Source organism: Centruroides vittatus, unplaced genomic scaffold, assembly GCF_030686945.1.
Source record: "Centruroides vittatus isolate TY-2023 unplaced genomic scaffold, ASM3068694v2 contig_711, whole genome shotgun sequence".
In the NCBI taxonomy this organism is placed as follows: Eukaryota; Metazoa; Arthropoda; class Arachnida; order Scorpiones; family Buthidae; genus Centruroides; species Centruroides vittatus.
In genome coordinates this window covers 398,055-416,108 of record NW_027122451.1, presented here as the reverse complement: position 1 = coordinate 416,108, position 18,054 = coordinate 398,055, and the positions used below count along the sequence as shown (strand labels likewise).

The 18,054-nt window shown below is 32.9% G+C and overlaps 1 protein-coding gene across 1 annotated transcript in view; it reads right to left on the bottom strand.

Annotated features, from left to right (window-relative positions):
• The window catches only part of LOC136980560 (uncharacterized), an 88,773-nt gene that overhangs the window by 70,047 nt on the left and 672 nt on the right, over positions 1-18,054 (bottom strand). The window contains 6 exon segments of the mRNA XM_067276692.1: positions 4,323-4,380; positions 5,373-5,622; positions 5,682-7,494; positions 8,308-8,371; positions 11,867-12,015; positions 15,084-15,168. Coding sequence (XP_067132793.1) covers positions 4,323-4,380; positions 5,373-5,622; positions 5,682-7,494; positions 8,308-8,371; positions 11,867-12,015; positions 15,084-15,168 — 2,419 coding nt within the window.

The following is an 18,054-nucleotide window of genomic DNA, read 5'->3' as shown; positions in this document are numbered from 1 at the left end:
TTAAGAGGCCAAAAAATTACACAAGTGTTTACAAATGGTCACAAATGTTTATCAGAAAAAACGAAAGGTTTAACCAATCATATTCCGGCTTCTGCTGAATTCTCCTTTTAAATGGACGGAAGTTGCAAGTGAGGCTTGCAAGATGGAGGAGGTTTGAGTTATTAAAATTTGTTGCCGACTCCTTAGAAGAAGAGACGTTTTCTTTGCAAGTTGCTTCGACCGAGTGCCGATGCCCGCGTCTTTCCCAGCTTGCGTCACGGTCTCTTAGGTATCGCTAAAGTTGTTATCAATCGTACTTGTTCTCTCATCCAGTTATTCCCCAGAATTGCTGTTTGTGTAAAGACTTTCACATCTGCAGCACACGTCCGGACTTGTCCCCTCGGTTTCCCTGTCCATGTTTTGGATTTGCAGTAGAAACCTAATTTAGCCAAATAACTCCTAATGCTTGTGAGAAATGTGATGCAGACTTTAATATTGTATTAATCTTCCATAGAAAACCTTAAAGTGACAGATATGATTTTTCTGAAAACAGCCTTCACTTCAAAGTGTCAAAATTGAGCCTAACAAGTGCCATACTTTATGAAGAGTTCTGCGATGGGGTGAAGGCATGTAACATCCAATATTGACATGGATGAATTATACGAAGAGTATGGGTCACAGCTGCGAAGAACGCTATCTGAAGTTATTCAGTATGAGTGAGATATAAATTTCTTTTCATAATCTAAAGAGAATCAGTGCCTATATCTTCTCCATAGTATGTAGCAATGCTCATGCCGAACAAAATTTCTCAATGATGACTTTACTATGGAGAAACGAGAGAAATCGTTGGAAAGTAGACTGTATCAAAGCATAACTCCAAATATGTAATAACTTGACAGATGAATGCCCAGTTATATACAAAACACTTCTTGTCAACATCAAACTACTGGAAATGGCAGGCAAAGAACAGAAATATGAAAAGTAGACAGCCATATCCTCAGTTTTCTTTTTTTAAATAAAATACAGTGGGTGATCGGTTAACAAAGACTTTCGAGAAAAATTTTTATGTTCGGATAACGAACACCTTGCAGAACAAACACATGCCGATATCTGTTATTAAAGATCTTTGAAAAAAGTGGGAGGATGTCAGAACAACGGTCTTAGAATGGCATCCAAACCAGGTTGATGTTAATAGGTGTGGGGATCTGTACAATTACAGTGCTATTAATTACTTGTGAAAAATCCTGAAGACAGAAAAGTAATGGACATTAAACAAATTCTTTAACCCTCACAAACAGAAAAAAAACATGACTAATAAAAATGGAAGACTGCGTATATATGTATTTTTATTATTATATATAAATAAATGTAATAAGTATATATATTTACTGTTTGCAGTTTCCACAACGAATTAACGAAATTCACATAAAACTTATGGTGAATCGATAATCGTTTAACGAACAATTCAGATAGCGAACAATATCTTGGAACGGATTATGTTCGTTAACCGATCATCCACTGTACCGAATTTTTGTTTTCTTTCACATCATCTGTTACTTCATGTGCAGTTTTCGTCGTTTAATATTATCACTGATTATTGAACATTCCATACATTTATTTTTCCGTGTTTTATTTATACATACAGTCAAACCTGTTTTTATGCGGGGGATAGGGACCGCATTAAAAAAAAATCTCACGAAACTTCACGAATGGCTGTAAATAATAGTTTTCGCAACACAATTAAAAAAATAATTTTTTTATGCGGTCCCTGTTGACCGCATAAAAAAAGTCTCACATAGAAAATAACTGAAAACCGTACGAAATAGAATTTATTGACAACAGATGTCAGCACTTGACTGCATTGTCTGGTCTATCGTCTGTTTTACATATTTTTGTCCAGGTGGTGTTTTGTTGACTTAAAAAGTAAATTCTTTCATTTTTCGCATATTCATGCAATAATATTACTATAATAAGTGCATTTATGCTATAATAAGTTTATTTAGCTATAATAAGTCAACGTGAGACATGACGAATCGCACGAGACTAGTCGCCAACTATACCGCACAAATAAAAAATTCGCATAAAAAAAATCACACAAATAAAAGTCACACATAAAAAGAGCGCATAAAAACAGGTTTGACTGTATATAAAAGTGGAAAGCATGGGGGGGTCAACAAGGTTCATGGCGGTTACCCCCCGACAGTGTACTCCTTTTAATCATTAAGAGAAGGTCACCCTACATAAAATTCATCTTTCTTTTATCAAAGATGTATTAAGAAGACTCGATATTTTGCCTGGGATAGACATAAGGCTACGTTCTGCGTGGCAGCATCCAGCAACCGCGAGCAGAAAAAAGCTTTGTAGCTGCATCCAGCTCGTGAGCAACTTCTGTCCAGAGTGGACGTGTGTTGTTTACAAAATGGCGGCAAGACGACTTTGTCAAATGCTTGCTACGGAAAATATAACAAGCATTAAAACGGTAAATTTTGACATATAATTGTTATTACTAACCAGATATATTACACAACAAATATAAAAAATTTTCATAGAATAATTAGTTAGAAAAAGTTTTATTTTTAAAACGTTACATTTACAAAAAAAAAAAAATATATATATTAAATCACGTAAAAGATTACTAATTAAAGTATATACAATTTATTTGTCATTCTACTTTCATTTATCTAAAAATTCAGCCACTTCGTTGGAAGCGCAAGAAGTGGAGGCAGCAATCAAACTTCCTTGGTAGCTTCTTCCTGCACGTACATGTACAAGAGTCATCCAGTGGTCGCTATACTCTAAATGCGGTTACTCCGGACGCGAACATTTACTTGAACCAATTTGTCCACTCTGCTTAAGCCCTGGTCACACTATGCGATTTCCAGCCACGCAGAAAACTGCAACCGCGACGGCTGTTCCCGTTAACTAGTAATCTCCCCTCGAAAACCGGCGCGACTGGAACCGCAACTAAAAACAAAAAGTTTGTTCTACTCACGCTAATTGCAAACGCGCATCCAATGAGAAAACGTCTTTGTGCCACGTCATACTTTGTGTTGTATATTTGTCAACATATCTTCATTATGACATTTGTATTAACTGAGTTTCAGTACATTTAAATGCTATATTTGATATAAATCAAATCTGAATTTATAAAAGTTATTGTTAGATTTATTTTAAAAAGTTTGATTACTTTTAATAATATACAATTGAATAAAATAAACGCTTACATAAAAGAAAAAATATATCGATTATGAATGAATTAAATCATTCAAGCTTTCCTCTAAACCACTTCAACCCTCAAATATTCACTTTTATAAGGTTGATAAATAGCATCCATAACTTCTGGAATAATGACTGATATCGAATTATGGCCCACTCTAAATGAATATGTCAAACTACGAAACGTTTCGCCTAAATTATATATAAGTATTGGTATTCATACGGATATATCCCCTATAACCTTCAACATCCAAAGACCTTAATTCATTCATCAGCTGGTGAAAGTGAGATTGTCTAGCCCGTTGATGTTCATTTCGCCAAGTTTTAACCCAGCACGAACGAGTTTTCTTATTTTTCTCTTCATATATTCTCGCTAGCTCTAACAAAATTATCGCCTTATTTTCTTTTATTCAGTCTAGAATCTGCGTGCCATTTTAATAAGAAAAGTGGTTAAAATTCCGTAAATACTCTGAAAGAAAACGTAAAATGTCGGTAAACTCCCGAAAGTAAACAAAAACAAGCTACTGTAATTTTATCGGTTAATTATAGGGTCACGTGTTTCCGAGTTGCAACGTCAAGGAACAATATGTGACCACGAGAAGACGTGCGTGACTCGTGCTTGTTGCGGTTGCAGTCGCCCGCGCGGCTGGAAATCGCATAGTGTGACCAAGGCTTTAGCAGCGCATTCACACTCGTAGATGCTGCCACCTAAGACGTAGCCTAAGAGTAAAATTGGTGAGGTAAATCCTAGATCTAAAAGAATAAGAACAACCGACACCACCGAGAGCAGTGAACTCAGACTTCCACAACACAGAATATAAATGGCATTGTGAATGGCTGAGGAACAGCATCACAATGCCAAGCTCGACTTGAAGCGCCTCTCAATTCTTCAATCTTTATTTTCCCACAAAAATATTTCTCCATGCTTGGCGGGAGAATTTCCAGTATATTATAAATATATTATTAAAGGCACAGAATAAACATATTTATAGATGCTGAAAAATCCCTAAACAATTTATGTTATCGACTTTAAAGTCACGTGATAAATTTAACCAAACCACAATGCACAACTGTTTCAAACTCGGTTACAGGGCATCGCCATCGAATTCTTATTGCGTAGCGTCTACCTGAAGTCACGAATGTTTCGGTTAGAATTAAATTATTCGTTATTACAGATATTTGAAACTAAAATATAAAACATATAGAAATAATGACTGGGCATACGAACAGACTTTTGATGAGTTTGAAATTCGATTGTGGTTGTAAATTTTTCTTTACAAATGTCACAATAGAAATTAATCTGATTATAAAAAATAGTCACATGCTTCTCTAAAACCTCCCGACACACAAAAGTCTGTTCACAGATATTATATTGATAAAATAATTGGGTGTATTTCTAAACAAAAATTTTAAATGCAATTTCAGTTTAGTTTCTGTTTTAAATTTGATTTTACATTGGATTCTAAAACACGAATGATTCTGATGAACGAGTTGATGGCTTAAAAAAAGTTTTAATATAAACACCTTTGTTACACACTTGTTTCACAAACGTAACGAAGATTGTCTTCATTGTCTATGTCTATTATGCTTTCGACAACAGATCCGTCTTATGTTTAAATGAAAATAATGTTTCTGTTAATTAATTACGTTGCGTTTACTTTTAAATTCTTTATCACAAATATTACACTTTTCACTGTGACATTTCAGATGTTCTTCTAGTGTGTTTCTAGTCATAAATGGCTTGTTAAAAATATTGCATACATACATATTTTCATGTTTAGTAATACAATGTCTGGCTAAGGCATTTGTATTGGTATAGCTTTTTTTATATATGTCACAAACATACTTCTTTCTATCCCTATGAATAATTTTATGCTGTCCCAAAGAACCTGTTGTCTTAAAATATTTGTTAGACATATCACAAGAATATTTGTATTCATTGCTGTGTATAATAATATGCCGTTTTAAAATAGAACTGCGTTTAAAACTTTAATTACATACCTGACAAATATGGTCAAATTGATTATTAATTACTTCATGACATGCCAAATACTGTTTTGTTTTAAAATATTTGTTACATAAATCACAGGTATGGTTAAATTTCTCATTATGAACGATCTTATGAGCTATCAAACATTTTTTTTTTTTTTTTTCATTTTAAACCTTTTGTTACATACCTCAGAAGAATAGTTACGTTCATCAGTATGAGTTACTTGATGCCTTATTAATTGATCTTTCCGTTTAAAACCCTTATTACAAATATCGCATTTGAAAGGACGTTCTTCACTATGAGTCGTTTGATGTCTTTCTAGTACCTGTTTCCGTTTAAAATCCTTATTACAAACATCGCATTTCAAAGGACGTTCTTCATTATGAGTTTTTTCATGCCTTTTTAGTTGTCCTTTCCGTTTAAAACTCTTATTACAACTATCGCATTTCAAAGGAGGTTCTTCACTATGAGTTAATCTATGCCTTTTTAGATGCACTTTATGTTTAAAACTCTTATTACAAATATCACATTTGAAAGGACGTTCTTCACTATGAGTTTTTTGATGAGTTTTAGTTGAGTTTTAAATTTAAAACCCTTATTACAACTATCGCATTTGAAAGGACGTTCTTCGCTATGAGTTTTTTGATGAGTTTTTAGTTGCTCTTTCCAATTGAAACCCTTATTACAAATATCGCATTTGAAAGGACGTTCTTCCCTATGAGTTTCTTGATGGCTTTTTAGTTGCACTTTCCAATTGAAACCCTTATTACAAATATTGCATTTGAAAGGACGTTCTTCGCTATGTGTGTTTTGATGGAGTTTTACATCACCTTTCCGTTTAAAACCCTTATTACAAATATTGCATTTGAAAGGTCGTTCTTCACTATGAGTTTCTTGATGTATTTTTAGTGCCCCATTCTGTTTAAAACCCTTATTACAGATATTGCATTTGAAAGGACGTTCTTCGCTATGAGATTTTTGATGGCGTGTTAGTTGCTCTTTCTGTATAAAACTTTTATTACAACTATTGCATTTGAAAGGACGTTCCTCACTATGATTTATTTGATGTCTTATTAGTTGGTCTTTGTGTATAAAACCCTTATTACAAATATCGCATTTGAAAGGACGTTCTTCACTATGAGTTACTCGATGCCTTTTTAGTTGCCTTTTCCAGTTAAAACCCTTATTACAAATATCGCATTTGAAAGGACGTTCTTTGCTATGAGTGTTTTGATGGAGTTTTAGTTCCCCTTTCCGTTTAAAACCCTTATTACAAATATCGCATTTAAAAGGACGTTCTTCACTATGAATTGTTTGATGGGTTTTTAGTACTACTTTCAGTTTAAAACCCTTATTACAAATATCGCATTTGAAAGGACGTTCTTCGCTATGAGTTTTTTTATGGCTTTTTAGTATCACTTTCTGTTTAAAACCCTTATTACAAATATCACATTTGAAAGGACATTCTTTACTATGAGTTTCTTGATGCGTTTTTAGTGTCCCTTTTTGTTTAAAACCCTTATTACAAATATCACATTTGAAAGGACGTTCTTCGCTATGAGTTTCTTCATGCGTTTTTAGTGTCCCTTTCTGTTTAAAACCGTTATTACAAATATTGCATTTGAAAGGACGTTCTTCGCTATGAGATTTTATATGCCTTTTTATTTCCTCTTTCTCTTTGAATCCCTTATTACAAATATTGCATTTAAAAGGTCGTTCTTCACTATGTCGTGCTCCATGACGTAACAATTTGGATTTCCACTTAAATTCTTTTCCACATATTTTGCAGGAATGAACTTTGTGTATTCTCTTGTGTATCTCTAAATGGCTCTTACAATATGGAACGCGATTACCACAAATGTTTTTCGTCTGGATATTAGATTTTTTACCATTTCTTGGAGATGACTTCACGCGATTTCCAGATGGCTGCAAACGTAAATTCCTACAAGAGATTTTGTTTCGATTTCCAGTTTTGTGTTCTCTCACATGCCTTCGCCAAAGAAATTGCCACAAAAACTTCTTATTGCAGGTTGTGCAGCGAAATGGTTTTTTTCCAATATGACAGAACAAATGTGTTTGTAATATTCTCTTATTTCTAAAAGTCTCTTTACATAAATCACATGTAAATTCTTGTTTAGAATAAGATGAAAACATAACCTTGAAGTATTTCCTTTTAATCCTATCTTGAATTTTATTCCATTTTCTACTCGAAGGAACATATCTCTTTGTTTTGATATTATATATTAAATGATTTTCTTTTTGTGAATTCTGCTGAATATCGTATTCCTGAATTTTCTCTTCCTCCTCAACTGAAAGTTTAAAAAATAACTTAATGAAGTATCTATTATATTTCAATAAACATAACATAGCTTTAATATTAAAATATTAGTGTTGTATTTATATAATTAGTAAAGTATACCTATTTTTTCCATTTAAGAGCAAGGCACCATTTGTTGTTTGTACTAAAAATAAAACATTTTACGTTTACAGTCATAAACTGAACGATTCAGCTTTAGTTTCTTTAGCAGACTTTTAAATGTGTGTGAAAAATTGTTTCATTTTATCTATTTTTGTTTATTTTATTTGTGTACTTTGTTTCAGTTGTTATCATGAAAACGTAGAAGTAGTCGTATGCTTTTAGAGAGAGGAACAAATAATTAGTGTAAAAGAAAAAATACCACAGCAAAAGATTTTAAGTAGAGAGGAAAAAACAGTGGATTCTTCAGAGTTTTTGGATAATTTGAGCATATGTCCAATAGATCTGTAGAACGAATATCAGCAACGTGCTTTCTAACACGTTGCAAATATTTACTTATTTCTGTTATTAAATAAGTTATATAGCCCTCGTTTACTTCGTTTCAATAGATTTTCTTTATTATTTAAGCAAATCCATGAACAAGCCAAAATCACAACTCATAAGTTTTTCTTCAATAATTCTGATCATCCGAAAATATTTTCATTAACTTCAAAACTTATATTAATACGATATACGTGGTTACATATAATTCTCAAACATCTAATCGCAGTTAAATGTATGACATTTGAAACTTGAAGGCCGTTTTTCAGCTACCCTCTGAATAATACTAATATAAAAAATTTGAACTAAATAACATGTAACTTACTTTGGATTTTCAATTCATTCTTGTTGAAATTTTCGTTTGGAGTGAAGTATTCATTGTTGACAGGCTAACCAATATGCAAACAATACATGACAATGACTAATAATCACTTATGATATATAAATTAGTAACGAGTTGCTCAACTTTCCGGGCAACAGTTTAAAACTTTAGTGGCTGTCTGTAATAAAATGTTTTTTAAGTAAAATATGATATTTTTAAATATTGCAGAAAGGCAAAGAATTGAATTTTGAATGTAGGGTTGAGTTTTATATAAAAAAAAGTTAAATGCACTTGAAGTTCTAGTATCGTTCTTTTCATGTGGAGGAGTACTCACTGGAGTTGCCAGTTGTGAATCACTTCCCCAACTTTCATTGCCAGTAGATGAACTGCATACGGAAACGCTGTAATTACTTGTTAGTAACGGATATTGACCTCTGAACCCCCCCACAGGATTCTCTGCGCAAAACACTTGTTGGAATTTAGTCCTCAAACATTTTTCTTTGTTCTGGTACTTTCCTCAGATATGGCAGTAAACTCATCAGAAAACGACTTTACTGTCCAATTTACTTTCCGGCAAGAATAGGTAAGGTGGCATTGGAGACTGTAGCGTAACACCATGCCGTGCGCAAGGCGCTGAGCTAATTTAAGTTGGTGGTGGTTGTATGAATGAAAAACCACCTTGCCCCAGACAGTCGAAGCATAGCAGATAATAGGGACAAATACACAGTCATAAATTGCATTAACAGCCTCGTATTCCAGTCCCCAACTATTTCTGGTGACACAAAACAGATTGTTGAAGATAAGGTTTGTCCACTTAGTAATATGCACAATGTGCTGTTTCTATGTTTAGTGTGTTATCGAAGCTCACTGCTAGAAAAGTGAGATGGTCCACTATCTTGACCAAGTTGTTCCCAAAGTGGACACAGGGAACCCGTCAGTATAAATTCGTTGATCTAGGGGCCGAAAAAACAATACTCTTTGTTTTGGCAGTGTTAAAGATTAGTTTGTTGTTAACTCCCCACTCATTTACTTTTATAAGAATGTTATTGGCGATAGTCTCAATTATTCGCCTGGATCTGGCCATCAAAATTAGAAAACCATCGTTGACATAAGCAAAAACTCGACACTGATGCCCAAAGTCCAGACAGAAAAGTGTCAAAAAGAATTATCCAAAACAGGGGGCCACAGACAGAGCCCTGAGGGCACCCTCATTGCAGATCTTTCGAAGAGAGGGGTTGACCCACTGTGATGGTGAGTTACCTGTCCTTGAAATAATCTTTCATTATGTAAAACAGATTTCTGGGACAGCCATTATCACTGAGTCTGCATAAGATCTGTGGCCACCATGCTGAATTAACAACGTTCTTCAGATCTAAACTTATCACAAATACATAAGTATTCTCTGCAAGTAGTTGTTTAATGTGGTTCCTTTAAATCCATGATGGCATCGATGGTTCCTCTCTGCCATCTGAATTCTAACTGGGCACAGTGAAAGAGCCTTTTTGACTCCCAGAACAAGGATATTCTGTTAGACAAAAATTTATCAAGAACTTTGCCCCAAGAGAACAACAAAGAAATGTTGCGCATGTTATTCAGTGTCAGTGGTTCCCCATGTTTTTTTAGAAATGGTGATCACCCATGCGCACTTCCACAGAAAAAGAAAGATACCCTTTTGCAAGCAGATACTGAAGATCTCCAAGAGTAGATCTGGTCGTTCTTTCCAGATCTTTTGAACAATATCAGCGTTTAACTGATCTATGCCGACAGCCTTCTTCTTTGGCATCCTGGCAATGATCTCATCCAATTCTAGAGATGAAAAAGGTGGGTAATCACCTGAGAGGTTGTTGATTATGAAGAAAATTATATTATGAAAAAAATATCCTGAGTCAACACAAAAATTGAAAAACCTGAGAGGTTCTTGATAGGGTTATAATCCCAAATATTAGACTGTTCTGGAGTGTTTGCTTCACTGGGATAGCTGGGGTAGAAGACTTCAAACAACCTGCCAACAGTGGTCTGGAGATCATCAGTAGGAGACCCAGCATCATCATTGGTAATTGGATTCAATGTCTTCAGTTTGTTAACACTGAGCTTGTATACAAAGTTCCAAGGGTTGCCACCTGCCCCAGAACAGAAGGCATGCCAGGACTATTTTTGTTTTCTTAATTTCTTCCTTGTATTCTTGCTGGAATTGAAGATGTTGCCTGCAGAGTTCCTCTCTTTGCATCCCATGGCAACGTTAGTATTTCTTCCTCACTTGGTTGTTACGTCGTGTGCATCATGAACAGTTTTACATTCCATCAGGGATTGGCTCTTGCCCTGATTTTTTTTGTGGGAATGGCTATATTGCATGCGTAAGCAATGTTTGCAATAATGGCTTCGATGTACTGTTCTGCCTGTTCTTTTGTGTAGTCGTGATTGGAAGAGAGACTACATTCCTGGAGAACATCCCTGAACAGACTCCAATCTGCAGACCTTGTGTTAAATGGACAGGAAGTAATCAGCTCCTGCTCAGAGCAAGGGTCAGCATAAAAAGAGATCAAATGCATCGTATTCGTGATCCGAAAGACTGTCTATAGTGCCAACCTTCCAGTTCTTTATAAAGGGATGAAGCCCTCCTGAGCAGATAGTAATGTCAATCTAGGAAAACTCCGTTCTCGCTTGTAAAAGCGGGCTGCGAGCTAGGATCATTAAGGATTAGTAAATCATGCGCAGCCACAAAGTTTTTCCAGGGCCTCTCCTCTTCTGTCATTATGCACACCGCCCCATGTAGGGGAGTGTGCACTGAAGTCCTCAACTATTAGGAATTGTGCATTCCTGAAGCATCCCATTGCCTCTGAGAGAAAATGAAGAACATCAGTGATACTGGCATCACTTGAGGAGTACATGTTAAAGTTAATATCTTAAAGCTGCGGCAGGGAAATCTCCATGCAAATGAAGTTGTTGGAAAAGTATCTTGGATGTAATCTTGGAAAGTAATTTTGGAAAAAATATAACATCATGAATACCATAGGAAATATCGACTTCGCTTGGCAAAAATAAAGGCAAGATGCTGATTTGCCTCAATGTTCACTGCCAATGGCTGCCCATCATTATGCTCAATCATATTATCCCTAGTTTGGAAGCAAACCACTCTATTGTTAACACAATAGGGCTCTATGTTGTCTTAAAAACCATGTTTGATGAATTTGTTGGATTACAAACTCAAGATTGAGTTTTAAAGTAAACACTTGGCTTTACTTCCATCTCCATTTAATTGAGTCAACTAAATGGAGATGGAAATAAAGCCAATGTTTACTTTAAAACTCAATCTTGAGTTCCTAGTCCAACAACAGGGCTCCTGCATTAGGCCTATATCAAATTGTTAACAGCCAGGAAACTTACGCAACTCATTGCTAGATTTTTTTCTTATATAATAAATATTTTTTATTTAATACAGAATACTCCTAAATTCAATGCATAATATTATATTAGTGATATTGAGCTACGTTTTCAACCATTCAGAAACTTAAGATAATATTGAAATTTCACTACAAAATATTTTAAAATTTGTATTACTTACCGATACATGTTCATCATCATCTGGAAGAAGAACAACTTCTTTATAATCTTCAGTCTTTAATTCAATCTTCACTTTTTTCAAATCAACTTTACATTCTGATTTTATACCATGTTTTACATCATAATTCTCTTTTACTTCTTTCTTGATATCTGTAGTGAAATTTACAGTTTTTGTGTTGAAGGATTCTAAGAAAAACTTTAAATATAAAATAAAACTGAGCAATTTGCATTAATTAACATAACAATATTAAATTACATGTTTCACTACTTCATTTATGAATATTTCTGATTACAAGCCAAAAACTTCCTTTGCTTAACGCTGATTCGATATAATGCGGTCTTCTCTAAGACGAAAAAAAAAAAAAGCTCAAAATTTACGCTGATTTAAATTATCACAGAATTTCATTGATTTGTATATAATATGATTATTTGCAAACACAAACCATTCGGCAAAAAGTGGCAAAAAGGTGTACTTTCTTTAAATCTATGTTTGTTTGGTGCAATTTTGGAAAAAATATAACATCATGAATGCCATAGGAAATATCAACTTTGCTTGGCAAGAATTAATTGATAAATGCACGAACAAAGTGTGGAACAAGCTATGGTTGAAGATATCCAAGAATTCTCAACAAGAAGAGCGCATCGCAGTATCGTTAGGTTGACCAAACTCAACCTAATCGATACAGCGGGACTAGGAGAAGTAGCAGGATATTGAGGAGTTACAGTAGGTTCCTGGTGAGAGCCGTACCGGCAACAATCTTCAAGAACTGGCAGAACAGGAAATTCATGTGGAACAGTAAAAAAAAAAAAAAATTATGTAAACAAAAACCCCAAAAAATTTCTCTACAGATTTCCTTAGTAAAAGTTTTGTAACCATAACCGAAATCGTTGATCAAATTGAGGCAAACAATCCAATTTTTTAAATGAGTGCAAAAGCAAACCGATGCATTTTGGATGCGATTTTCTGCTACCGACATTTGCTTAAGGAAAGAAGAATGCGACAAATGAAACTTCACGACTTTATTGCAAAAGAACAAGAATTTCAGAAGTGTTAGGACCTTCGTCAAAAAATATCAACTTTACATTTCTGTGTGCATATGATTGTGTGTTATTTAACATATATTATTATACAAATTAATATAAAAATAGCTTAAAATTATAGTAAAATTTGTTTATTTTTGGTTGCGTGTTTTCCTATCCCTATTTACTCTATCTTAAAATGACCTCGTTTAACGCTGTTTTGCTTAGCGCTTTGTCGTCTAAAAATGCATCCCCCGCATTAAGCGGGGGATGCATTTTTACACGACAAAGCATGGCTTACCATATGTATGATAAATGCATGGCTTACCATATGTATGATGTACTGTACAGTGCATTACTTATCTGCGTGTCACACCCTCACACTTCGTGTCATATATAACACGTAAATGTGTATGCAATAAATATTTCTTTCAATGCAAGTAATGTATAAGTATGGTCAAACTGTGTACAAAGATTTATTTTCGTGTGTGTTCTAAGTCAAGAAATATCCTGGTCCTCATGGCATTCCAACACACATTATAGAAGTACATATTGCTTGGTACTGTATATAAGTCAACAGATAGCACTTAGTGCGTGATTATTACAGCTTTGCTTGATTCTAAAATAATTATTATATGTTAATAATTTGAAGACATAGTCCTTTCCAAAAAAGGAACCACCATATTTGAACAAATTTCTAAACTATCGTCACCAGGGAATAGCTTTCCTAATCTACATTTTACAAGCGCTTTTTTGTTGTAGATAAAAGCCCAAACAACCCCAAGATGGTATGATGGAAAACAAAAGACAACCGTACATCACCAGTTCCTGTTTTAAAAATGTTTGTATTTTTAACTGGATGTATGTATTCTTGTGTTTTTTAAAGGACTTTTTAACTTTTTGGCAGCCAGTAGCCTAAAAAGAAAGGCCAAGAATGTATTGTCTGGAACACAAAGCTAATAAATGGCGGTTTTTTTTTACGAAGAACTACGTCTTCAAATTATTAACTATAATTATAGCCATCGGATGAAAATCTTCATTTATTATATGCACCAGTATTTAGTAATTGAAGTAAAAAAAATAACTTGAATGGAGCTTATGAGCGAATGTTCAGGTATCAAGTTTGCTAATGATGGATAATTTACTTTCACTGCGGTAACGGCTCTCATAAGCAAGGAAAGATGTGTAATGCTAGGATATTGCACATAATTATTTTAAGTTTGATTTAAAAATCAAAAATCTGGCAACGAGTTTCGTAACTTTATCAGCAAAAATGTTAAAAATGGTTTATATTATTAATTATTATAAAATGGCAAAAGGCTGAATTTCGAAAGTAGAAATGAGTTTTAATTATAGATACATAAGATTAGTACTTTAAACACTTAAGGCCTGTGAGAAGTAACAGTACATCCATCTGAGCACCCAGTCGTGGAGAACCCACTGTTTTCAGAATATCACAGACCTATATTGATACAAACAATAAAATAAATTACCAGCAGACGTTTTTTGCTATTTATTTAAACAAATTGAATTTAATCATATAATTGGGCTGTAATTTGAAAAGATTGGAGACCTATAAATTCTCACTGTCCTCTGTCTTGTGGCGTTCTTTCCTTAATATGGAGAATGGACGAACATTAATGCCATAAACAGATAATATGAAAAGATTAGGGGGCACTAGACACCGATTAACTGTGAACGAAGTTTTGATGAACGTTGTAAGTCACGTTATTTCAATTAAAATCTTTTCTCCCGAAAACAGTTAATAAATGACCGGCACAACTCCATTGTCAAAGGAAAAGTATAATGTACAGAGGCAACCCACTATTAATTTGAGATAAAGAGCATTATTTTAAATTAAATACATTAAAAATATGATTATAACTTGCAACCCAGCATTGTGACGATGCCATAATAAATAATTGCTCGTTTCATTGAAATCTAAAACATCTAAATTGGAATTTTCTCTATTATAAGATCCTGATCCATTGAATTGACAGTTTTAAATCTGTCAACTAAATTAAATGCAATTGATAATATTAAATTCTATTTAAATCCTTATTCACTATAAACAACATATTTGCAAAGTTTTTCAAATGTTATCAATTCAATTGATATGATTATAAATTTATGTATTACGTATTATTCTCATCACTAGAAAAATACTTTTAATACTATGAAAGTATTAAGCGTCTTACCTCTGTTGATTTTACAATCAGAATGACCCCAAATAGTGGATCCGTTTGTGTTGTATGTGGAAATTGGTTCTCTTTTAATATTTGTCTAAAATAAGAAAAGATTACGTTATATTATTTAACAGACTCATCTTTATAGAAAAACAAATGAAGAAATTATTTAAACTGGGACATAAAACTATGCGTTACACCATTGAGTTATTTTCGCCCTGGAAGGTGTCGCGTGTTTGACAATACGGCACTTCCATTGAAAATATGCATATATGAAAGTAGTGTATATATACCGATTCTAGCTCACCTAAATACGAATGCCTCAAGATGTGAACAATTTCGAAATTGTATGATTTTTAATGACTTTTAATCATAAAATGTTAAAATCAAATAACTTAAAAATCATTAAAAATTAAACAATTTCAAAACTGTTCACAATTTGAATTATTCACATGGTTCAAAACGTTTAAAACTCAAAATTAGAAAATTTCAAAATTATTCAAAATGTGAATGAGAAAATAAAAAAATACCCAAAAAACAATAGATTCAAAAATAAAAAAATTATCTATCAATATGTAAAAATTTTCCTTGTGGTGTACATAAAAATCTTCCCCGAGGTGTATCAAAATAATTCATCCTATGTGTACACCCGCTTTTTTATTATATATTCATTTTTAAAGACTACGTAGAAATGTCAGAGATTATTTCGCTGTTACGACATTTATATTCTCCAACTTTAATCATAGGAATATTAACAACAATAGAAGAAGGATATTTCCACTATAAAATTTTTCCTTTAATTTAAAAAAAACGACAAATTTATTGAAAATAATTATAAAAATATAGTTGTTTGGTTGTTAGCTAGAATTTGTAATAAATGAAATTATATTAAATAAATTTTTTTCTAAATAAACGAGGACTGATCTTAAGTTAGCAACAACTCACAATGATGAGACGTATTATATTTATAAAAATAGAAGCAGGCGTACACGTAAGATGAATTATTTTGATACACCTCGTAAAAGATTTTTATGTAAACCACAAGAAATATTTTTACATATTGATAGATGTTTTTTCTATTTTTGAATCTATTATTTTTTGGGTATTTTTTATTTTCTCATTCACATTTTGAATGATTTTGAAATTTTCTAATTTTGAGTTTTAAATGTTTTGAGCCATGTGAATAATTCAAATTGTGAATGGTTTTGAAATTGTTTAATTTTTAATGATTTTTTTATGATTTTTAAGTTATTTGATTTTAAAATTTTATGATTTTTTAAATTTTATGATTAAAAGTCATTAAAAACCATACAATTTCGAAATCGTTAACATTTTGAGACGTTCGTATTTAGGTGAGCTAGAATCGGTATATATACACTACTTACGAATCTTATCATTGTTTTTCAGATATATTATAGAAATTTGTAATACTTTAAAATATGAAGATAATCACATAATATGTATTTATATTAATTAAAAATCAAACAATATTATAATATTCAATTTTCAAATTTGACCTTTCTTTAGAAATATTTAGTTTGTTGATGAAATTACTCTTTTTCTTCTGTGACTATAACGTAATAATCTTAATCTTCGCTACCGTTACTTTTGCCCGTGCAACGCCGGGCCTATCTGCTAGTACTTATATATTACTTGCATCGAAAGAAGTATTTATTGCATATACATTTATGTATTATATATGAAACAAAGTGTGTGAAAGTGACACGCAGATACGTAACGCACTGTTCAGTACATCGTACAGTGATTTTATAGTAAGGACACAAAGTGAGAATTAATGGAGTGTAATGGGTGCTCAGACTTTGTGTGTGATGTATTATGTATTCTTAACTATTAACCATAAAATCACTTATATGGTTAATAGTTAAGAATTTTTAAATTGGGGTTTAAAATTCATTTTAAAATTCATTTCAAACCCCAATTTAATAACATAAAAATCAGAGTTGAGATATATTTACTTATGAAACATTAATAAAAATGTTTTAAAATTTATGATAATAATTCAATTTTTGGGCATAGGGCACAAATGCTTGGGCATATTTGATGATAGAAAAGCAACGGGAACTAGTGTTACCATCTGTCCGGTTTTCACCTGTACAGTCCGGAAATTGACTCACTGCCCGGATAAACTATTAATTTTGTCTGGGAATTTTGTAGAAATTGTGAAATTATGATAAAACAAAGTTCTTGCAAATATTGTTATAAATTTACACCATTTGAACAACGAAAGACCTCACACTCACTGAAATTCATCTGCCATTCCGCCATGTTACTCTGTTTATGCTGACGTGTGACGCACAACCTGCCTCTCAACCCATTTTTTTTTATTTATTATTATTATTATTATTATCTTTTGCTTGTATGTTACTCATATGCAAGTCCCCAATCCCTAACTGTAACTGATTTAGAACCAGCATGCATGTTATTCATCGCATTGTAAAATGATATTGCGCATGCGTCAGGAACTTCTGTTCGAACAAACCTGACCTGCCGTCCAGGTTAGCGATTTTGTAAAGGTGGCAACACTAATGGGAATATTAGTCATGACTTTATTCGTCTTTGCTCTAAATTTCGAATGAACATTTCTTAATTAACTATAATTAACTCTTTAATTGAATACAGATTGTTGACATACGAGAATATTGTAAATCGAGAAAATGAAGATAAAAGAAGAGTGAGAAACGAAACATTCGAACTTTATAATTGAAAGAAACGAAAACAAATTTGAAGTTGATTTTAAAAATTTCAAGAGAGAATTCAATACAGATGTGAAGGGTTATAAAACAATTAAATCACAACCTTTAGAAGTGAGTTAATGCAACAGGTTATGCTTCCCTATCATCACCTTTAAATGGTGAAATACGCTTCCCTATCATCACCTTTAGAGGTGAGTAAATTAATGCAACAGATAGCAAAAAATTTAATGCTTCCCTATCACAAATGTCATCGCGACCACCCTCTATTT